Below are 22,490 nucleotides of genomic sequence, written 5' to 3'. Positions count from 1 at the left end.
TCGAGGCACCACGCACCCCTCCCAGAGAGACGCGACCGCTGAACTTGCCAGTAGCGTCGCGCAACTGTCGGCGCGCTTGAATCGATTTCTTTGAGGGAGCCATGCCACCCCAGATGTGGATGCGAAAGGAGGCGGAAGATGAGAGGACGAGTGGGGGATGCGAGGAGACGGCGTATGCAAGGACGGGTGGGGGATGCGCGGAGGTGGCCGATCACTATGGATGGGGCTTTCTCGCGTGCCCCACTGCCTCGCTGCCCTTCTCCATTGCCGCACCGCCCGTCGTGGCCGCGCCAACCGCTGGCCCCACCTCCTCTGCCCCCGTCACCTTCCGCAGTCGCCGCGCCGACTGTCGCCTCGACCCACCGGCTCTCCGTCCGCTTGGGCACGTGCGTGAGGAAACAGAAAGAGGAATCGAGAAGGAGGAATAAAACAAACCCGATACATACGTATTAATTTCGTGATTTCCATATAATCAAAACAAACCCGATACGTCGCTGATACGTCTGATGCCCACCACCAACCAAATCCCCTTCGAAGCGCAGGGCTGCCACCGCCAGACACATCACCTTCCCCATCGACCGTCGTGCATCGTGCCCCGTCTGGCTACCAGGGCCAGAGCCGTCTTTCTTGTGCTAGCTCGAGGCACAACATCCCCACATGATTGGTGCAGGATCGTAGCGCCGCCGCCACCGACGCCGATGAACATAGAAGGTCGGAGTAGTAGGCAAATACAATTTCTTAGCGCTGCTACCGCCGACGCCAATGAATGCTGCAGTGAGAAAGTTACACCTGTTTTAAGAAATGGCACTCGAATGTAAAAAAAGAAAACTCAAACCCTAACTTTTTTTATTTTGAGGATGTAACATATGTAAAAAAAAGCTCAAGAATTATAGTTGATTTTATATTGGAGATTTGTTAACACAAGATCTTATAAACTTTTATAAGATTAGCTATAATCTTATCCAACAAAATTATGTGCTGCAATCAAAGAGGCCAAATTTTCACATCCCGTGTGCGCCTCCGTTACCGCGAAATCAAAATGCCTGCCCCGCCACTTTTTTTGATGCTAAAAGTCATTTATGCCCATACCAGCTATTGAACTGGCATACCCAAATGAGGTCAATTTAGGACTTTTACTCACTCGAGTGTGACACATATATAGGTGAAGCTGAAGCTAACCCTAGAATCATTCCCACTCCCTCCATCTGCACAGCCGCCGGGCAAGAACAACCTTCTTGCAGATCTTGCTCGGCTTCCAAACCGGCCACCCCTTTGCTTCCCTCCCAGGAGCAAGACGATGGCGCCTGGGAGGAAGATGCTCGGCGGCAAGAACAAGCCTCCCCACCCTCCTTCTGTCCTTCCAGATCCTGCGGCAACCCCTTGCCTCCCTCCTAGGAGCAAGACAATGGTGCTTGGTGGCAACAGCACACATTCCCGCCATCCTTCGGTCCTTCCAGATGAAGCGGCCGCCATGGAGATGCTAGGTACTTCTCAGCTCATCCTCCTTAGGGTTTCGAGGCTTGGATTGGGCGGCCCTGGATTGGGAGGTGGGCGCTGGGAGATGAGTCTGTGCGTGGGGTGATTTTCGGTTTCTCGATTTAAAATTTTCCAAATTGTCAATCTGGTGGTGTAGGGGGACTATAGGTTTCTAACTAATTTCATACCCACTAAATATAATTGCAATGTATGTGCAGAAGAGGAAGACATGGACTTAAGCACGTCGAGGGCTTGGAATATCATGAGGAACAATCGATTTGCTAATCAGCTGGGTATCCGTAAACTAGCACAAATATTCCAGAGTTCAGTTGCAAAGAAGAAAGCTGTTGGCAAAAAGTCAAAGGTACCAACTCTAGTACTAAACTCTTCTACTAATCAATATCTCTAATTGACTGAGCTATGCGTGTTTAGTGAGATTCAATACATGTATGATGTAGTTTAGATGCCACTTATATTTTGCATATGAATTCTTTGATCTACTTGGTTAAACATGTTGAACAATTGCAGTATTGCTTAAGTGCCAATAGCTGGTTCATAGCACTGAATCCAAACTTAATGGTTGGTCATAGAGTATGAAAAATATGATTAATCTGTCGGGAGAGTACTCTATCCCTTACGTGTACAGTTGGTACAAATATATTGTTAGTTAGCCCCTGCCTTATATGGACTCCGGCATAGTTAGGCAATTTTTTTGGAAACTATTGTCAAAGACGTAAGATTAGGTCTTAGATATGTTGAGTTTGCATTCTGAATTTTACATTTATATTGATATTCTGTGACATATTTATTCGCAGTGGATATTTAAGGAAGTTTTTCATGACTTTGTTTCTGCAACTTATTTGTACATGTCTTTGTTTGCTTTGTGAGGCTTTGTTACTAGGGGAAGATGTGGCCATCACTGGTGATTGTGTCACAACTGGAACAGGAAGAGCATCTAAGAGAGTGCTAGCACTTGAAAATCTAGAAGAAACAATGAGATGCACTAGGCAAAGGGCTATGAAACAAGTGTCCACCACTAGCCTGATTGAAGCCACAGAGGTTGGACTCGAACCTGATTTGTCTGCAAACCAGAATCAGGGTGACACCAACAATACTGGACAAGGCAAGTGGCTACCCTACTGTTATTTTATTGTCAATATGTGTGGTATGCTGCACTCATATTAAGTGAAGGGATCTTCTTATTAACATATGTTTAATAATGTATTTTGTTAGGCAACCTCACTTTAAGTACAGAACTAGAGCCAATGGGATTGAGCACTACTCAACAAGGCAAGTAACTTGGATTCTTGTTCTTTTGTCCTTATATGTGCTATGCTTCATTCATATCAAGTGCAGGATCTTTTTATTGACACTTGTAAATGTTTTATGTTAGGCACCCTCACTAGCAGTATACAAGTGGAGACAAGGGGGAAGAGCATGGGCAAAGAGATTGATTCCATAAGCAAAGGTTTAGGGACCATGATACCAATCATTGTCAAGGAAGGGAAAAAAAGGCCAGAGGCTCCTATGCAAACTGCAAAGCTGGCCTCAGAGAGTGGGATCATAATCAGGCAGCATATACCAATATATCCAAGTTGGACAGACTACAAGAATGATAGTAGTCAACTTGATAACTTAAAGGGCAAACTGAAGGTAAGGCTCTGTTCCACTAATTGAATCAATGCTACTGTATGTGCTGCCAGCATTATATAAGTAAAAATAGATGCACATTTAAATAAAACTAGATGCCCAAGGTGCAACTAGGTGCACCTTTAAGAAATAATACATTAGCCATATCGAACATTACATATAATTATTGTAGTTCCTTTCTACTTTCTACTTTTGTTGAAGCTTAATGTTATGCTATTTGATGAGTAGGGAAAATTCTCCATTGATATCCACAGCGATCCTGTAATAGCTGCAATGGAAGACATCCTAAGGTGTGGAACACGCCATATGAGGTATAGGCTCAAAAAGAAGTACTTTGATGGGGTACCTGCTAATCAAGTGAGGACTACATCGCCCTTGAAGTGTATGACCGATGAGCAATGGACAAAATTGGTAGATATGTGGTCAAGCCCAGAGCACAAGGTACTGTTTAGCAGATTTCATTTTGTGTGAGCTTATTACTTGGATTCGAGCACAAAGTCATGTTTGGCTGGATATACACATATTGGATATGAGGTACATTTGAGATCTTTTGAATCTGTCAGTAGGAATTGGAACATGCCAGCTACATCTGATAATTCTAGATTTATTATAGTAGTTTTCAGATTGACTATAAGATAATTCATGTAATCTTCCTGAGTTTTTTAAACCACATAGCTTCCTAAGATACATCAACATAAATTTGATAGTCAGGTGGCAAAATAATTATTCCATAGTCCAGTTTATAGCTCTGTTTGGATCAGCTCTATTTGCATTTTTAATGTAATAGTGACTTGCGAAAACAAATGAAAATGATGTTGCATGGAAATGACAGATGCATAGTGGTTCTATTACTAATGCTATGTAATTGTGTCATGTGCAGGACAAATGTGCCAAAACCAACTGAATCGTGAAAAAGTTCAGTTTCAACAGCGTACCGGATCTCGGTCTTACATTGCACATGCCTATGTCGTGGTAAGAAAAAAAATGATGATGTCATCTAGTTGGATGTAGTTTTTGTGTTTCCTGATGGAGGTGTTCAGATCCAGTGGAGATATATATCTGCATATTGATAGTGGCTCTGCATAATGCTATATGATTTAAAGCTTTAGTAGGGAGAGTAGCATATTATCTCACACTTTGACCACGTAAAAATATGCTCATGTTTTATCCATAAATCTGTATCAATTTGGTTTGATTGCTCTTGTCATGCTTATACTTATTTGGGGTGACATCAATTAAGTTTATACATGGCAACCACTGTCAATGTTTAACAAAAAGACTCAATGTCAACTGGAATGCTTGTTCTGGAGGACATGTTTTTGTGTTATCTATGTACTTTAACATAACCATTACTCATGCCATCTCTCAACATTGCAGAAGCAAGAAAAATACAAAGACAGTGAGCCCACTGCAATTGATCTCTTTAAGGAGTTGCATTGTAGCAAAACTAAAGGTTTTAGTGAACCTGTGAAGAAAGCTATAGTAAGTACTAAGCTATTACCTCTTCTTTCCTTCTTTTATTAAATACCTTATGCAATGAACCTTTATTTATATAATAATGCAAAACTGAAACTACTTTGATTGCTAGGAGGATATGCATACCTGGGAAGCCCTCACTTCACCATCAGTAGAAGATGGGCAGCAAGCTAAGACTTCTATTGAAGCTGTTTCCAAAGTGTTGCCGAAGTCAAACACATTTTTGCGCAACGTCGGAATTCAGCAGCCCGCTGCCAAGACAACCAATGTGATGAAAGAGATACAAGCTGAACTAGATGCAAAGAAGCTAGAGTCTGCAGTACTTTCAGGAGGAGCTTGAAAGATTGAAGGCGCAGGCACAAGAATCTGATGCGAAAGTGGAAAAACAAGCTGAGGAGATTGAGAGCCTGAGGAAGATGGCAGCAGATACTCAGAGCCTCCTTCGACAAATGATAGCATTTGGACAGGGTCAGATCAGTCCTCCCTAAGCTAGTTGTATGCTCAGGTACAAAGCTTTAACTTGTCTCTTGTGCACTTGTATCCTCAGGTACTGTTTCATTGGTGGCTGAATTTTTTGTTCATGGTGTGTATCAAAATTGCCTATTACTCTGCCTATTTCAATTTACTTGCTGGATTGTTTATAGTTGTTGTTACTGTGAAATTAGATATTGTTTAGTGTGACTGGAAAAGAGTCATTTGATTAATTGATCTAGATACTCTATTTTTTCTGGATTATTAGCTGCAAAAGAGCCATTTGTTTGGATTTAGTTGTGAGTAGAAAAGATCCATTTGTTTGGACTTGCCGGAAAAGAGGCATATCAAGATACTTATTACTCAATTTACTTGCTGGATTATTACTCTTTAAACACTGTTTATTCATTTGTTTGCCTCCAAGTCCAAACAAAATGGACTTTTTATTCACCAGCAACTGAAAACATGCACCTTTTGATGGCAGGAATGAGGTGGATGAGCTTGGAATTTGATGGCTGGTGTTAGTGTAGTTGAACTTGGTGGTGTATGTGGCTGCTATTGTATGGTGTATGTTGCTGCTAGAACTTGGTGCTAGCTGCTGGTTGCTTGCAAGTTGGCGCTTTTGGTGGCCGGAGTTTTTTTTTTCGTTGGTTGCTGGAACATAGGATTTTTTGGCACTAGTTGTTGGCTGCTGCAGGATGCAGTCCAGAAGTGTAGTGGGTGCTTGGTGGAATTTTTTTGCTGGCTATTGGCAAGATGCAGGCTGAGACTTAGTAGTGGCTGCTAGGTGGAATTTTTTGGTGCCGGAACTTGGCACTACCTGTAGTAACTTTGGTAGTCGGCTGGGACTTGTGTAGTTCAATGGTGGATGGATCATTTTGTATTCATGTTCTGTGCTTTTGTATGGAACATGTTGGAAACTATATTCTGGAACTTGCTTTTGTATGGGCTGGAAAATTAATTATGGCTGGAATGTGATTATAATATAATTATGCAAATGGTTATGGTTTATATTTTGTGATTGCTTTTTAATTGGGCTAGCCCATAGTATGGGCTAGAATTGTACTATTGGGCTATAATGAAAAAAATGTAAAAGCAAATTTGTAGTTGGGTCAAAAAATATATGGGCCAATTGGGCTGATTGTAATTGAAAATAAAAAAGCCCATGCTATATGGGCCGAATGTGAATTGGCACGTCATTTGCCACATCACCTGCCTTGTCATCTGCAACATCACATGTCATCATACGCGTGGGTTCAATTTGTTATGACGAATTTGTCTCGTCATTCATCAATGGCAGGAGAACTTTCGTCATTGTATCAATGACGATGTCCTCTGGTGGTCACAGAAGCTGGTTAGTGACTCACCTTTTGTGATGACAGCCATTTCGTCACTGCAGGCAGGCAGTGACAGGAAACAGGCTGTTATCATCATAATGTAATCGTCACAGAAGCCCAGAACTCCTGTAGTGGATGCAAATTAACTCACTCGTGAGGGGTGGCTTGATCTTCACGACAGTAGGATTGAAGCAAGTGGCACCGGCATAAACCGTGACCTCGAGGATAACTTGTTTGCGAGCAGCAAAATGATAACTAGTTTTACACGTGCCAAAGTTGGATGCAACCAAGTGGTGATGGTGAGAATGATCTAAAGCCTCCTGGACTATGACCCGTCAAACCGAGCAATCACAAAACCATAATCTAGGATTAATCTACACAAGAGATCCGAAAGCCAAAAGCACGAATTAGGGGGCACCAAAGGAGCCTTCTCACAAGTTCTAAGAAACTCACAATTACAAAGGAGGTAAGGCACTTATGAAGTCTTTAGCAATCTCTCATACATGAGATTTTCAATTGAATAAAAGTTCTCTTGTGGATATAATGGAGGGGTATTTGCACTAGGAACAACCCTCCTAGCTTAGCGTGAACATAAGAAGTCATGTTCTGGTGGTCAAGGCTAACATAAATGAGAATGCTCAGAGTTTTCTCGGGTTCGTGCACAACCCTTCAGCTCTCACGTAGCCTTCAGTAAAATAGTCCAACTCCTCATTGGAAAATGCTATCAAGGTGGGGTTTATTGCATTGGAAACTAGACTTGGTCCTCTTTCCAACCATGTATGCCATGCACCCCATCTCTTTGATTGGCTAGGCTACACAAGCCTTGGAAGTTGACTTGTTGCAGCGTAAATTATCTTCTCGTTGGCGTAAATAGCTGCTGGTAGTATATGAGTTGATTCCTACTCGGCGTAACCCTTGTCGTCCTCGATGTAACTCATCTTTCTTGGTGTAGTGATCATGTCTTCGGTTGTAAACCTTAGCAATACAAAGTAGAGCATTTAGATAGTATAAAATTCTCACTAATATTTGGGTTAAGTTGAGCAAAGAGTGAGTTCATCTCTTGTTGTATTTTCCTAGTACGAATGCGCGTAATTGGACAATGGAATGCATGATCATTCTTGCTGAGAAATAATCTTTCAACTTGGTTTACGCTATCTTTATTTTCATCATGTGATGTACGACGTAAATTATCACCCTTGTTTACGTCATGTTGATGTACGTGTGTAGCTAGGATGTCCTCATCAAGGGAGGCGATTAAATCAGGAGCAACAGAGGCAAAATAGACTTATTTCTCATGTTTAACACATTTGTAGGCCTCCTAGTACACGATCGATCACATTCTCGCAGCCCGCAAGATCATCGACATCCATGTCCTGAACCGTCCAGCACACCCACATCTTTGAGCAGGCCAACCAACGGGCGCTCCCCCTATGGATCTTTTTATTTTTGGTACGCTTGCATGTGATGCTCCATTACCGCATAGTTATATCTGAATAGCACTTATAGATTAGCATCTTGTGTAATTACATCAGAATTTCTTCTCGGAATAGATAAAAAAGTTCACTGTTTACCAAATTATAAAATCTACTCGGTAATATTCCTAGATGAATAAAAAATTCCACTTAGAAACTTTCTAGTACATAATTAAAAAAAATCTACTTAAAAACTTTATACACATAATTTTTTTTTACAGAAACTTTACACGTATAAACTTTATGTATAAAAACTTTATATAAATAAACTTTACATACAAACATTTCGACATGTAAAATTTTTGCATACGAATTTTTGATATGGTGTTGATTAATATGAAATATATGTTAAAATATGAAATAAATGTTCAATATATTAATATTGGACCTAAAATCAGCCCATTAAATAGTACAAAGCCATTGCTCTAGCAAGAAGCGCTAACACACCCACATGTCTACCCAAATTCGAAGGAAAAGCAAAAGCTGCTCAAAACAGAAAAGTATCAGCTAGAGAGGAAGGAGGCACAATGGTTTCTCAGAAGTGACAATGGTTTAAATATTTTGTAGAGGCTTTCTCAGAAGTGTTAACTGGAATAATTTTTGAAGGTTTGATGGCCTTTATACATCATTTTTCCTGAATTGAGTGATTGATCATTAGCTATTCATCTACCACTTATCTTTTTATCGTGAGAAATGTCTACAGACACTTATAAAAAAGAATATATATGTCATAACATTGTATGTCTACAAACGCTAAAAAATGTTTCAACACGGAGGGAATAATTTCTAAAGTGTCAAACCTGAAAATTATACACTGGTGCCTGGTGGGCATACTTACGACTGCAAAACGATAAAAACAAGTAGTACTAAATTAGGCACAAAAGTGCATGTAATTTATCCAGGAAAATAAAAGTAAAAGAAATGGTGTAGTGAATTTATACTAAAGTTTGAGCTACTAATTGTGTAAGCTTAGGCTACACACATTGCGCCAGTCTAGGTGACTAGCAACTAAGAAAAATCGCACAACTTATAGATAAACAGATCGAAAAAGTAAACAATTTAATACATATTAAATTAATGGCACATTAGATTAACTGGAACTTCTGCACACTGATACTTATGATCTCTTGTGATGGTTTAGTTTCCCAAAGATGCTGTCACAAAAGAACAAGCTAAGTGATTTGATCATGCATGCATACATATCTAGAGAGAGGCATGCATGCAGACTAACTCCCTAGAAGACAATAACCAAGCATTAAGCAAGCATGACCATGACATATATATCTATGTACTGAGATAAAACTACTGGGTAGAGAGATGGACAAGAGGTTAAAATTAATTAACAATCTTATTGCTGTCATTTTGCATGGTGCAGTGTGCAGTTTTTGGAAGGCACTTGGGGTGTGGGTGTGTGTGGTGGGGGGGGGGGGGGGGGACAAAGTACTTGAAAGATCTCACTCCAATGCCCTGATCGACATGGTCAGATCCAAAGTACTCTGCCCCAGATCACCGGCCTCCTCCTCACTGCTTCCTATTGTTGTCTTTTCCTGCTTCTGCTTCTGCTGCTCCATGGACAAATCCATGGAGGAGAAGTTCGCCGCTGCTGCTGCTGCTGCCGGCGGCGAGAGCGAGAGCGAGATGGACAGCTTGTTCTTGCAGCGATCCATATTCTTCTCTGCTTCTTGCTCGCCTGAAATGGCGGCGGTGGTGTTCGTCGTCGTCGTTGACGTCTTGCTCCTCTTGGCCCCGCCGCCGTCTGCGGCCGCGGGGGCGGTCGTCGGAGACAAGGTGAGCTGCAGGTCCGGTGGTGACCACTCCGGTGGCCGCTTGCCGGCCGGTGTGGTCGTCGTCGTCGGAGTCATCCTTGGTTGTTCTACATGCTTCTGCTGATGCTGAACCACACATGCAATGTCGTGATAAAAAAAAAGTTAGTTAGTTTACGTTGTCAAATGGGCGCGCGTGTCAGATAGAGATTCAGAAATGACTCGATGCTTGTCATTCTCTGTTCCAAAATAATAATAAATTGAACATTGAGTATTGAGTATATGAAATTTATGAAATGTCTAATTTATTTTTAGACTGCTATATTTTGGAATAAACGGAGTACAGCGTTCGTCGACGTGGAGAATGATAAGATGATATGCATGGATAAATACGAATGGGGGGCATGCACGAACCTCGAGGCGGCGGGAATCTAGGGCTTCATCGATCACCACGGGATCCGACGACGACCTGTTCTTATTACCGCCGCCGCCGCCGCCGCCGCCGGCGTGCCATCCAAACGGAAGACGATGGTGATCACGTCCCGGCGGCGCCACGGCCGCCGCAAACATCGGCGGCGGCGCCGCCATGGCGGCCCTCGTGATGAGCGGCAGAGACGTCGACGACGCGCCACCGTTCCCGGTGTAGTAGCCGAATCTCTCCGCTAGTCTTTGTCGCTCGCCGGCGACGACGGCGACCGCGCCGGCGGCTGAAGGCCACCGCCTGATCGCCGCGGTGGTCGACGACGACGACGACGGATTCATCGTCTCCTTCCGCTGGTGGTTGAAGCTGAACGACCACTCTTGGTTCCTTCAGATTCAGAGACCACACACACTCGCAGAAATTAGGGTTTCGTACGTCTCGGCAGAGAAGATACGAACTTAGCTAAGGCACTTTGATTACCTGAAACTGCTGTTCTTGAAGTCTAATGTTTGCATCGTCGCTATCGCCGGAGACTGCCGGTGTTGGAGGAGTCCGTACAGCCGGCTGGCCTCCGGCGGTAGGCCGCCGCCGCCGCCGCCGCTTCTCGAGGAGAAGAAACCGCCGTGCTCCTGCCTGGAGGAGGAGAGCGCGGCGGCTCGCTGGAGGAGCATGTCGTGGAAGCGTCGATCGCCTCTCATCAGATGGAAATCCATTGGAGAGAACACTGCAAAACCACATGAGAAGCAAAAAATTAATCATGAAAAAAAATGTACAACCTCTTGAGAAAAAGATGAGAGTAATGAAATAAATTGATGTGCAGAGATGTGGAGAGAATTGGTGTGTGCATGCATGATGATTGAAAGTTATTAAACCTGAGGCGATGGCTCCTCTGATCTGGCGACCCTCGTGATCCAACTTCTTGCTTCTATACATCTGAAACAAAATTAATGGATCAAAAATTAGTTGGAAACTTGGAATCCATGCATGCTAATTAATCCATGAGAATTAATGGAATTGCGAATATACGAGGTAGATATCGACTACGAATTAAGAATCTAGCTCTTTAACTTGTAGAAATTCTAGAGCACTTTAGAGCATCATTTACCTGCAAGTGGCTTTTTACATGAGCAATGCTGAGCCCCCTAACATTCATCATCTGAAGCACCAACTTAGGAGTTGCTCCTACATCAACACATGCAAATCATCGGTGAGAAAACAATAAAAGCACAACAAGAAATTGGAGTTTAGGACTCAGAAGAAAAGCAAATAATCCATAATTGCAAGAGATGCAGGCAGCTACACACATACATATATACCATGTGATAAAAGTTCTAGCAGTTTCTGCTATGTTAATATGAAACATCGCACTATCTGGTGTTGCTCGTTTCAAAAGAAAAAGAAGATGAAGTTTTTAGGCTACTTACTCTCTTGGCCACCGAGCCTCTCAACGGCATGGACAAAGGCCATGTGGAGGTCCGGTGTCCACCGGAGCCGAGGCAGCTTCGACCGGTTGTACTGCCGCACCGATGGCACCCTCTGCTCTCCGCCGTTGATCCCCTCCAACCTGCCGCCACCGCTATCCTTGTCGCCCTTCAATTTGCTCTCTGAAACGTTATTGGTGCTGCTGTTGTTGCTGGAGCTCCTGCTTCCGGCAACATCGGTGGTGCTACCACCATCATCGTCGTCGTCGTCATCCTCCTCATCTTCGTCATCTTCATCATCGCCGACTTCTCCCTCCTCGCTCTCGACATCCATAACTTCCTCGTTGAGGTCCAGCTGATTTCTACCAATCGATCTCTTCAGCTCATCATCCTCAACAATCTCAACTAGCACTTCCTTCTCCTTCATCTCTCTCAGGCTGATGCTGATCAGCCTTCTCTAGGTAGCTATCTACCTCTCAAGCATCTTACCAAATCTTCTACTTGATCTCTTTCGATCTACACTGCCATGGCTGGATCGGAATCGTACGCGCGTGCAGGTGGAATAGCTAGGAAAGGGGAAGGAAGAAGGGGATGAAATGAGGGAAGCAATGATATGTAGTAGTACTGGTGGAGAGATGGGGAAGAAGCATAAGCAAGCTAGCTACTGGCTAATGATGTGTTAATAAAATAAGAGGGAATTGGACAAGCATTCTCCTCCTACATTGACTGGTTTTGAAACACTGTTCCAAGCTAGAAATTATATCTCTATCCTCAATATAATCCTGACCCTGTCCTTGTGTTTGGTATGCACACCTATGCAAAGGACACACACACATATATATACACACACACAAACAGAGAGAGAAGCTAAGCTAGCTAGAGAGAGGGAAACTACACATCAGGTTAAAGCAGATTACAACAGCCAAAAAGGCTACAAATTAATTAACTTAGTAGCTAAAGACAAGAGCTTTTGGTGAAGGTGACCATGGACTAAATGGTGGAAGCATACTTTACATAGCAGCAGTGAGATCCTTTTCTTGGTTTTTTTTGCTTTCCTATTAGGTTTTGCATGCATCCATGCACGAGTGAGTGTGAGCTGAGCTGAGCAGCTGAGCTAGCCTCTGGTTAGTTCATGTGACCCAATCTGCCAATCTGGCTGGATTCCAAAAGCATTTCTTTGCCCTAATAGTTTTCTCGCTTGGGACACTGACCCCCTTGTCGTGTGGATCTGAGCTGCACTCCGTGACACAAAAACAAAGCGTTTGGTGGTTGACCTCTGCCTGCCTGTGCCTGTGCATCTGCATGCTCCCTTTGACAGGCTTGTTTAAACAGCTATTAGCTAGCTAAAAAGGAACAAATGTTTGACAGGTCCATGTGTATTTATTTCATTCCGGATATGAACATATATATATCCTACGTACGTATATACTCTCAGACTGCAGATGTTCTCTTCTAGTCACTGTCCTAGCTCAGGTGGATGTCTGGTTACACCACAATATATAGTTTGCATAAATGTCTCCTTTAAACAATATTTAGATGTGTGCGCAATATTAAAAAAAACATTTATTACCTCCATATACTTTATTAGGTTTTGGTGTGTAACTTTGACCTCTGTTTTTCTTTTAGAATATAACAATAACATCAAACAAAATTGTAATATTGTAAAAGTGCTTATATTTTTTTAAAAGGAAAATATGTACATATGGTTTCTTTGTCTTCAAACTAAATATTGAGAGCTATTAATTTGAAGGGCAGAGCTTTAAAAGCTTGAACAAATAAAGTCAACAATTAATACCATAGATTTAAATACGAAACAAGCATAGCACACAGGGAAACCATGGATAAGGATTACACATGAGTGCATCCCGATGCGGTCGGGCAAACTATAGGTCCTCCTCGTTTCTTACTGTAAAGAGAAATTAAATTTTACAGTGTACCAAGAGGTACCAATTTCTAGTACAAATTACCTAGCTTCTAGTATAACAGGTACTGAGAGATACCAAATTTTACACGATAAAATATAGTACCTCTCGGTACCTCCTGACTTTAAAATCACTCCACTGTAAATCATGCTCAGAGTACCCGAAATTTATAAAAGAACCACGGTTGGGACCGGGCAAAAGATATATATGTAGGCCTGGATATAATTCTGCATGTATATATATAAATCACACTCAACAACCAACCATCTGTTATTCTGTAGATCCAACTTATCCATCATACATTCCAACCATGGGTAATCAACTAGTAAACATCAAAATTAAACCTAAACAGCAGCCAGACCCCTTTTGGTCAAATTGGTTGGTTGTTTATGGTTCAGGGGGACGCATGCAAAAAAGGGGGCCTCTTGCTTCCTCCTCATATGCGTAGTGTGTGCTTTCCGATCGAAATTAAAAGGGGACGAACGATCACACGAATGGGCCGGCAGAATGTGGTTGCGTCGTCACGGAATTCATGGGATCGATTTGCATATGCCCTATCTGCTTTCTCCTACATAGGTGGAAATTTGAAAAAAAAAAGTTTAATTTGCTGCTGATTTGTGTGACAACACAACAAACGAGCTCGATCGATTTAATTGTTGCATCATTACACACATATGCATGGCCGCATGTGTAGTGTAAAGTGTTATCTCAGCTCATCACCTTCTGATGATTAGTTAGTCGTTTCTGCTGTCTTTTCTAGCTCTACGCGGAGAAACTGTTGGTCAGTACTTGGGCAAGCAACAAGCAAATTAATAAAGGCATATTTACGTTGCGCATGGACTTAAATTGATTAAAGGGGTGAGAAAAGAAGTCTAGATAGCTAGCAGTGATGTTTTTAGTTAAAAAATAAACTAAACGAGAAATGCTAAAGAAAAAAAAAGAACAGCCTTGCTTATTGTATCTACTGTATATTATATTCAGAGCAAGGTAAAAAAAAAAAAGAACAACCACGTTCACTACGGAGGTTTATAAATTACCGTTTTAACCGGAGAAAAAAATTGCACCAGGTGGTTGTGGTGGATCTAGATTATATATGATGTAGCTAGATTGATTGATATATATATAGATGTATACAAAATGCAACCGTATCTATAGTACGTATGAAACTTTTTTCAAATGTATTAGTATACAAATGACGACAATTGTATCTATGTGATAGAAGTCTTTTTTTTAAAAAAAATGTATACAAATTATTGCAATTGTACTTATATATGGAAATAGAAACTAAGAATTATATGGAAATCCAATTCTACTTAAAATCTTGCATCGTGCAAAATTGCGTAGGAAAATCCACTAGCTAAATGCCAAATTAACCAGTAGAAGATGGAAAGAAAAACATTTCCCCTGAACGACAACTTATGATGAATTTACACTATACACATGTAGAGATCAATCTGATGTTTGATATATCTACGGCCAAGTCACTAAAAAATTAAAATAAGCAATGAAAAGACAATATTTTTTTTACATTTATGTTCTTAGTGGATTAAATGGCAGTACTGCTGTACTGGAAAATAAACTATAATAAAAAACTTAAAATAAAAAAAAATAAATTTTGGTTGTGACTGATAATACAACGAACAAACGATGAAATTAAGAGGCCAAGCTAGCAACTGTTTGCTAATATAGCTAACCATTATTTCGATTAAATTATTTTTCTTAATTAATTAAGTACATACATGCATGCGGCATATTCTGGAGTTGTTGGCATACAATGCCCTGCATGCCCCGCAAGTGCTCCAGCACTGTAGTACCAGGTTTCTATATATACCTTCAAAATATAATATGTACACATAGCACAGACTATATATATTTACATTACATATCATTGCATGAATGCAATTAATTAACATTTCCTTATATATACATATACATATACATATATGTTTAGGTTTTATTTTAATTTCCGTAGAATTAATTGTCTATGGAGTTAGATCAGCCTTCTCTCTAGATTTTAGTTCAAGCTCAACAACTCCATCCCAACAGTTGATACTATATATATTTATATGCACATGAATTTATAAATTAATCATGGATCTCGATCTCTGAACAACCTTCAATTCAGATCGGAATAATGAAACCATGAGCATGTCTTTGGTCCTCGAATCGCTAAAATGAATCACCGTGAGGACGATTCATCAGCAGATGTTAGGTGAAATTGTCCAATTACTTTAAAACACTTCATATACCGTTTAGTCGCGATATACAACTTGGAATGATTCCTTTGATAAGGATCTCACTGAGCTCCGACTCATTCCAAATCAAATCGATTTAAGTGTAGCAGGTATTTACGTTTGTCCGTGTCAATCAAGTTGTTGACCAGCAATATCCACTGGGACTAATCAACATATATAAAAAACCACCATTCCATTTCTACTTATACGGAAGTTTAACTAATAATAATTCGCGTGCCAGACTCTCCATTTGTGACTACTATGCTGTTAGATTTGGACACTCATATGAAAAAAAAAAACTTAATGATATTTTTTTTAACTCGGTACCTCTAATGCAAGATGGTAAAACAAGCCCAATGAAATAAACAGAGAGGGTTTTATTGAGGTAGTGTTTTATTTGCAGACAGGGCGATACGAAACAGTATAACCAATTTACCATCACCTTTGGTAAAGCTCTAACTCCTAAATTTAGCTCCAGGAGTTTGGTTTGGAGTAGAGTTATAGAGCAGCTTAAACCCGGCTCCACCTACCTCCACTCCTATTTTAGGTGGAGCTGAAACTGAAACTGTTTGGCAAAGCTTTAGCTCCAGGAGAGGTGGAGTTGTGACAAACAAACCCATATGGAACGTATAGTTTGGCGACAGAAATGAGCTGCTCTAGAAAATCCATGACCTAGCTAGTAGTAGCTTATAAGACCAGACAAGAACCCTAGCTAGACCTATAGAAAACGCACACCAAAAAGTTTCATTTTTTCCCCATGCCATCCCTTTCCCAGCGTCCAAATAATTACTTTTCCGGAATCTCTGATGACCATAGCTGAATGAGAATTTGGGACGGCATGTCGTGTCATGTGACGAGAGCGAAACATTTCTACCCGGGACACTACAAAGTTTTAATTTCTTCTTTAGTAATCTCCCTATAGACGCATTAGAAAGGAAGGAGAGAAAATAATTAATTAATTGGCCATCCAATGTGATGCATGATTCTGGCTAGCCTGTGAGCAACAAGATGATTAATCTGGAATATTTTTAAAACCATACGGATGGGCCTAGGGAGGGGACAAGGTCAACTTTGATCAGGGGAATCATCCACAGGATGTCAGGATTAGGTAGTAGTGATGGGGTAGCTTAATTTGCAGCTTGTTGCTAATCTTTTACTTTTGTGTGTAGTACTAGTTTGGATGCCTTCTCAGTTCTCTCTTGGGGATGGATTTTGTGTGTCTTCTTGTAGTCTTTTGTCGACATGGGTAGAGAAATTCCAAGCTCGTGGATTGAGCCTGCTGACCCCTAGCTAGTACTGTCAGAGCTAGCAAGTGAAAGAAATGTGTAACTAAACTCAGGGAAAGGTTAAGGACCTAGTATGTTTTATGTGTGTTGTCCACATAGTTAGAAAAAAAAATCTGAAAAATACTTCATAACATAGATTATATGGCCCCTTATTCACTTAAAAAGAACATGTGAGACTATAAGAATTCAATCTACGGAGAAAAAGAATCTGGTTGTGTCTTATGAGCAACTCTATATATACAATGGCGAATCATCTCTTTATTTTCTGCAGAAAAAGTATTTTTCCCTCCGTCTCAAAATAGTTTTCTTGTTAGATTGTTTAGTATAGATTAAGATTTGAGAAAAAGAGATAGCAATGTCCCTTACTAAATGATTTATAGTTGGGAGTGAGACCGCGAGAGGATGGTTGGGGGAGTATGTCAAATTTGAGTAGAATGTTAGTAATTCTCTTATTTAAATTCAAAATTTGAAACTTCCTGCCCTCGCTCCTAGCTCACCATACAACAAGACCAAATTTCTCCCAATTTTGTGTTACTACAAAATTTGTCTTTTTGTGAACTGCAACACATGGTATAGATTTAACCTACCACTCCACAGGAGTCATACCTCCTTCAAAACGTGGGAATTTTCTTGAGAATGATTCCTGTAAATGTCTTATAAAACAGATCTACTCCATGCCATTTAGTTTCATTAGTTTAATGATTTACCATCGACTTTGTTTCTTTCTATAATATGCTTCAAGTTTATCATTCATTTCTATAATATGCCATTAAGTCGTAGCGTTGGCACATGCATATTACTAGTATATATAAGAGTTGACAATTGATTGACCCCACTACATGATTCAAAAAGTTTTGAAAACTTTTGTCTAGCCTCTTAGCACGTCATAGAAGTTTGTATAAGTTTCACAATTTTTGCGTTACTATTTATTTTATAAAACATTATTTGTTTGTTATATGTTAATACTTTTGCTGTTGTTCCTTTTTAATGTAAATCATCTTTAATATGCTACACAAAATAGTTTTGTGCTATTATATATCTTTAATTTGTTGTAAGCGATTCCTTTCTCATATGCCACAAAAGATATCTTGTAGAAAACATGAATGACATCATGAAACATAAAAACTTCAATGTTGTGTAAGGAGGTTAAGAAAACCATAAGTTTTTGAAACTTCTAATAGAATAAATTAATTCTCAATCTTATAGATCTATAAGGATGTTTTGGGTATTATGGAAAACTATCCATCTCAATGGCATATTAAAATTGTTGAAAATTCAGTGGCATTATAGAAAGAGATAGTATGAATGGCACACCATTGAGCCGGTACAAACTTACTAGAAAAAAATCATTTTACTCCCCAAAACTTTCAAAATATTTTCAGTTTTTTCCATGACTTTGCTTGAAAACCTCAATGTTTAAATCAGTCTCATCGCTTCGAACCTATATAAATGGTGCTAAAAAGTGTAAAAATATTCAAAGATAAGTTATAATGCATCTATCAATAGTACCAAATTTCATTGCAAAATATGACTTATATACAAGTTTGGAAATTTTGGACCGCTCCGATATGATATTATTTCGTCCGAAATTTTTCAATTTTTTTTAATTTTTTGTGAATTTTGGTAATATTTGCTCAAATTTAACTAAATTTTGTTCAAAATTTCGGACTGAAATTTCGAGGTATCGGTGACCTCCGATCAAATCGGCTAAACCGAAGAAGTAAACCCTGCTTATATATAGAGAAAAAAAAGAGAAAAAAAGAGAGAAATATCATTAGGGAGCAAACTAAACCATTTTAAATAGTTGGGGGGGGGGTGTAAAATAAGCCGACAAATACTTTTGGGGTGGGGGGGGGGGTTAAGCCATCTAATGAAATAGTTCGCGAGAATAAAATGAATTTTTTTCTTAGTGGGTATTGGAAGAAATATTCTCCATGTAAAATGGTTTGCGGTTCGATCGTAGGAGGACTAATCCGGGCTAAATGAAGCCCATGGTCTGGATGCCTCCTCACGGATCTTAATTCAGTCGACGGTCCAGATAATTCGCGGCCCACCTAGAGCAAATAGCTGACCTAGATGGGCTGAATTCGGCCCAAAATCGTCGCAAAAACCGTGCTCTTCGAAGGAGCCTCCACCAGCAAACTTTGTGGGCTGGAATCTGAAGAGGCCCATGTCATATAGTAATTAGCCTAGTAACCCGTCATGATTAAGCCAGATTAATCGCTAACCTCCACAGCTAAGCAAGCAAGTAGCCAGCCCAAGTATAGTAGTGTACTAACCGCGTGTGCTACAGTAATCCATGTTGCGGTCAGGTCCCCATGATTAAAATTGATTAAGCCGTCGTCTCCCTCGTCTCCGCCCACTGCTCCACCACACACACATCCCTCCCCCCCCCCCCCTCCTCCGCCTACGCCCATGCCGCCCATGCTCCACGCCATCCTCCTCCTCGCCGTCGCCGTCGCCGCCACCTCGGCGTCCGCGGCGACGGCGCCTGCGGCCGCGCGAAACAGCACCTCCAACTGCACCGTGCCGCTCCCTGACGCCGGCATCGTCACCGCCGCGTTCAAGAACGTCGCCAACTTCCCCCTGCCGCGGCGGCCGTCGTGCCGGCCCGTGCGGAGGCTCGCGTACTCGTCGCGGAACCTCGCCGGCGTCGTCGGGTGGGCGGCGCTGGGGAACCTGTCCGGGCTGCTCACCGTCGACCTCTCCGGGAACTCCCTCGAGGGCGACGACGGCTTCGGCGGCGGCGCGCTCTGGCGCGCGCCGCTGCTCCGGGCCGTCGACGTGTCGCGCAACCGGCTCGGCGGCGCGCTGCGGCTCGGGGCGAGCGCGCGGATGGCGTCGCTCAACGCGTCCCGCAACGGGTTCACCTCCGTCGTCGGCGTCGACGGGCTCGCCGCCGGCCTGGTGGTTCTCGACGTGTCCGGGAACAGGATCGCCGCCGTGCCGGAGGGGTTGCGGCGGCTGACGCGGGTTCGGCGGCTCGACATGTCGCAGAACTCGATGGCCGGGAAGTTCCCCGACGACCTACCACCGCTCGACGGCGTAGAGTTCTTGGACATATCGGATAACAACTTCTCCGGCGTCGTGAACTCCACCTGGGTCACCAAGTTCGGCCGCTCCGCCTTCCTCAGAGCCGGCAATGCGACGTCACTAGTGATCGAGGACAACCCGCCGGCGTCGGCTCCGGCTCCGGCGCCGGCGACGATGACGCCGTCCAGTGGCGGGAAGAAGCACAAGCGTGTCGTTCTCATCGTCGTCGTCGTGGTCTGCGGCGTGGTGGCCGTGTCCGCCGCGGTGGCGTTCATGGCACTGGCAGGGTGCGTGGCGTGTGGCTTCAGCCGCCGGAGGAAGAGAGGGAAGAAGGCGGCGGCGGCGTGGGAGGACGACGAGGTCGCCGTGGGCGCGGTGAAGGTGGCGGCCACCGCGCCGGTGGTGCTGGTCGAGCGGCCGCTGATGGAGCTGACGCTGGCCGACCTCGCCGCGGCGACGTCGGGGTTCGGGCGCGAGTCGCAGCTCGCCGACGTCGGCGGCCGCAGCGGCGCCGCGTACCGCGCCGTGCTCCCGGGGGACCTGCACGTCGTCGTGCGCGTCGTCGATGGCGCGGTGGCCGGGGTCGGCGGCGACGACGGCGACGTCGCGGCGGCGGCTGCCGGGCTCCGGGAACTTGCAAGGCTCAGGCACCCAAACATTCTTCCGCTCCTTGGCTATTGCATTGCAGGTCAGCCAATTTGCTTGAAAAAAAATATAACTAATTTGTTTTTAGATAATGACTTGAGAAATAATACTCATGTTTTCCACTAAAATTTGTCTTGTTCTTTGACTAGAATGTGTAGTCTAGACAAAATTCCAAAAGCATATCTTTCAGTGTATGATAGAGTGGCAAAAACAAATTTGAAAATGGCTTCATGCTGAAAACTGATAGCTGATCTAACTGCACTTCTTCTATTCTTTTGCTAAAAAATCATTCGGTTTTTACATTGTATTATAGTATATAACTACGAATAGAATAACAATTAAATTCCTTTGCTTTCACGTAAAACAATTTAATTTATGTGGATTTGAACAGTATGTTTCAACGAAAATCCTTTGAAATTCACACATTTTTACATCGCAATATATTATATAAAGTATGGATAGAATAACAATTGAACTCCTTGGTTTCATGAATTTGAAATTCAAATTTTGCATCATTTGAGCAGGAAAGGAGAAACTCCTCCTATACGAGTACATAGAGAAGGGCAACCTCTACCGGTGGCTCCACGAGCTACCGGCAAGTAGTATGGACATGGAAGAAACCGGTGCTGATATGTGGGACACCACGGAGCAGGACAAGAAATCCATAGATGATTGGCCTACCCGGTACCACATCATACTAGGAATCGCACGAGGGCTCGCGTTCTTGCACCAGGGATGGGCAGGATCATCGGGACGTCCAATTGTGCACGGCAATCTGGTCCCAACCAACATCCTCCTCGACGATGACCTAGAGCCTAGGATATCGGACTACATACACCCCGTGGATAGTAACAATGGAGAGCTGACCCCAGAGAGTGACGTGTACAGCTTTGGCGTGCTGGTGTTCGAGCTTGTGACAGGACAGGTGAGATGGGATGATTCGACGGTGAGCTGGGCCCGAGGTGTGATCCGGAACCGAAAGAGCCTCAACATCGTCGACGCGAGGCTAAGAGAGGAAGAGGAGGAGGGCGGCACCAGTGGAGCAGCAAAGACAACGATGACGGTGGCGGAGCGGGAGATGGTGGAGTGCCTGCAGGTGGGGTTCCTCTGCACGGCGCACTCGCCGGAGAAGAGGCCTTCGATGCAGCAGGTAGTGGGGGTGCTCAAGGACATCAGGCCGGCGCCTCCTCCTCCCGCTGGAGGCGCCGGCGAGACGCCATGATGGAGACGACGATGACGGTGCACGCGAGAGAACACGCACAGTTTCTCCATCGTGGATAGCTGCATCATATCCAATCCAATCGATGTATCAAAATCCAGGAGGGGATTCGATCGGAGCCAGCCGGGAGAGGTGAGGTGATCTTTTGGTCAGTAAAATAAATAATGCTTTCGTTGGGTGGAGGAGTAATTTCTTGTCTTGTGCTTCGTTGCTGCTGGACTACTGGTAGTAGGAGATCGATCGCTTTATTGGTTGGTACAACAACTTTTGCGTAGTGATAGGAGTAGCCAGTAGCTAGAGTGTTGTTGTGGTGTACTTTGATCATGAGAGGGTTTCGTTTTGATTGCACAAAGCCTGCCATTTTGGCATCAACGAGAAATGGAGACAAGTTGGAAGTACAGCATGCAGCATCATTGTAGCCAACACGAGGAAGAAATCGATCATGATTAGTATCAGTGTGGTTTTTGATCCTCTTCTCTGGTTGCTTGAGTGGTTTGTTGAAAACGCAGTCAAAAGCTACTGTTGTCGCGTTAGTTTTGTTGAGTACTCTCCCGTCTCATATTTTAAGTGTAGTCTCCCGTTTTGTTCGACGATTGACCATCTGTCTTATTTAAAATATTTTTATGATTAGAATTTTTTTATTATTATTAGATAATAAATACTT

General features: G+C 42.7%; 3 protein-coding genes across 6 annotated transcripts; 2 read left to right on the top strand and 1 right to left on the bottom strand.

Annotated features, from left to right (window-relative positions):
• Positions 1-1,188: 1,188 nt before the first annotated feature.
• LOC4328845 (uncharacterized) lies at positions 1,189-6,084 on the top strand. Of its 4 annotated transcripts, XM_066307901.1 has the most exons (10): positions 1,189-1,484; positions 1,695-1,840; positions 2,365-2,599; positions 2,710-2,766; positions 2,870-3,129; positions 3,355-3,567; positions 4,007-4,098; positions 4,504-4,608; positions 4,715-5,107; positions 5,558-6,084. In XM_066307901.1, exons 1-7 carry the CDS (start codon positions 1,298-1,300, stop codon positions 4,028-4,030), a joined length of 1,122 nt encoding a protein of 373 aa, XP_066163998.1. In that variant the 5' UTR covers positions 1,189-1,297; the 3' UTR covers positions 4,031-4,098; positions 4,504-4,608; positions 4,715-5,107; positions 5,558-6,084. The 4 variants fall into 4 exon arrangements, with proteins under 4 accessions (XP_066163998.1, XP_066163999.1, XP_066163997.1 ...); XM_066307902.1 differs by lacking the exons at positions 4,504-4,608; positions 4,715-5,107; positions 5,558-6,084 and having other exon boundaries at positions 3,381-3,567; XM_066307900.1 differs by lacking the exons at positions 4,504-4,608; positions 4,715-5,107; positions 5,558-6,084 and having other exon boundaries at positions 3,355-3,660.
• A 2,849-nt stretch (positions 6,085-8,933) lies between these two features.
• Positions 8,934-12,494, bottom strand: LOC107275964 (uncharacterized). Its single transcript, XM_015770062.3, has 6 exons — positions 11,491-12,494; positions 11,172-11,248; positions 10,939-10,999; positions 10,547-10,790; positions 10,060-10,453; positions 8,934-9,774 (listed from the first exon to the last, which is right to left on the bottom strand). Exons 1-6 carry the CDS (start codon positions 11,912-11,914, stop codon positions 9,337-9,339), a joined length of 1,638 nt encoding a protein of 545 aa, XP_015625548.1. The 5' UTR covers positions 11,915-12,494; the 3' UTR covers positions 8,934-9,336.
• Positions 12,495-19,285: 6,791 nt separating this feature from the next.
• LOC4328844 (calmodulin-binding receptor kinase CaMRLK) lies at positions 19,286-22,281 on the top strand. Its single transcript, XM_015770061.3, has 2 exons — positions 19,286-20,650; positions 21,132-22,281. The coding sequence occupies exons 1-2, from the start codon at positions 19,345-19,347 to the stop codon at positions 21,827-21,829; spliced, it is 2,004 nt and encodes a 667-aa protein (XP_015625547.1). The 5' UTR covers positions 19,286-19,344; the 3' UTR covers positions 21,830-22,281.
• The last annotated feature ends 209 nt before the right edge of the window (positions 22,282-22,490 follow it).

The sequence above is a fragment of the Oryza sativa genome, chromosome 2 (assembly GCF_034140825.1).
Source record: "Oryza sativa Japonica Group chromosome 2, ASM3414082v1".
NCBI lineage: Eukaryota > Viridiplantae > Streptophyta > Magnoliopsida > Poales > Poaceae > Oryza > Oryza sativa.
This window is presented reverse-complemented; position numbering and strand designations above follow the sequence as displayed.

What these genes read in the sequence shown, in the direction of transcription:
- LOC107275964 (XM_015770062.3), bottom strand. Translation starts at nt 11,914, where the DNA reads ATGAAGGAGAAGGAAGTGCTAGTTGAGATTGTTGAGGATGATGAGCTG. An exon ending in ATGTAAAAAGCCACTTGCAG is followed by an intron (nt 11,000 to 11,171) that starts GTAAATGATGCT and finishes ATTTTGTTTCAG; the next exon opens with ATGTATAGAAGCAAGAAGTT. An exon ending in CAGAGGAGCCATCGCCTCAG is followed by an intron (nt 10,791 to 10,938) that starts GTTTAATAACTT and finishes GTGGTTTTGCAG; the next exon opens with TGTTCTCTCCAATGGATTTC.
- LOC4328844 (XM_015770061.3), top strand. Translation starts at nt 19,345, where the DNA reads ATGCCGCCCATGCTCCACGCCATCCTCCTCCTCGCCGTCGCCGTCGCC. An exon ending in CCTTGGCTATTGCATTGCAG is followed by an intron (nt 20,651 to 21,131) that starts GTCAGCCAATTT and finishes TCATTTGAGCAG; the next exon opens with GAAAGGAGAAACTCCTCCTA.
- LOC4328845 (XM_066307900.1), top strand. Translation starts at nt 1,298, where the DNA reads ATGGCGCCTGGGAGGAAGATGCTCGGCGGCAAGAACAAGCCTCCCCAC. An exon ending in GGCCGCCATGGAGATGCTAG is followed by an intron (nt 1,485 to 1,694) that starts GTACTTCTCAGC and finishes ATGTATGTGCAG; the next exon opens with AAGAGGAAGACATGGACTTA. An exon ending in CACCAACAATACTGGACAAG is followed by an intron (nt 2,600 to 2,709) that starts GCAAGTGGCTAC and finishes GTATTTTGTTAG; the next exon opens with GCAACCTCACTTTAAGTACA.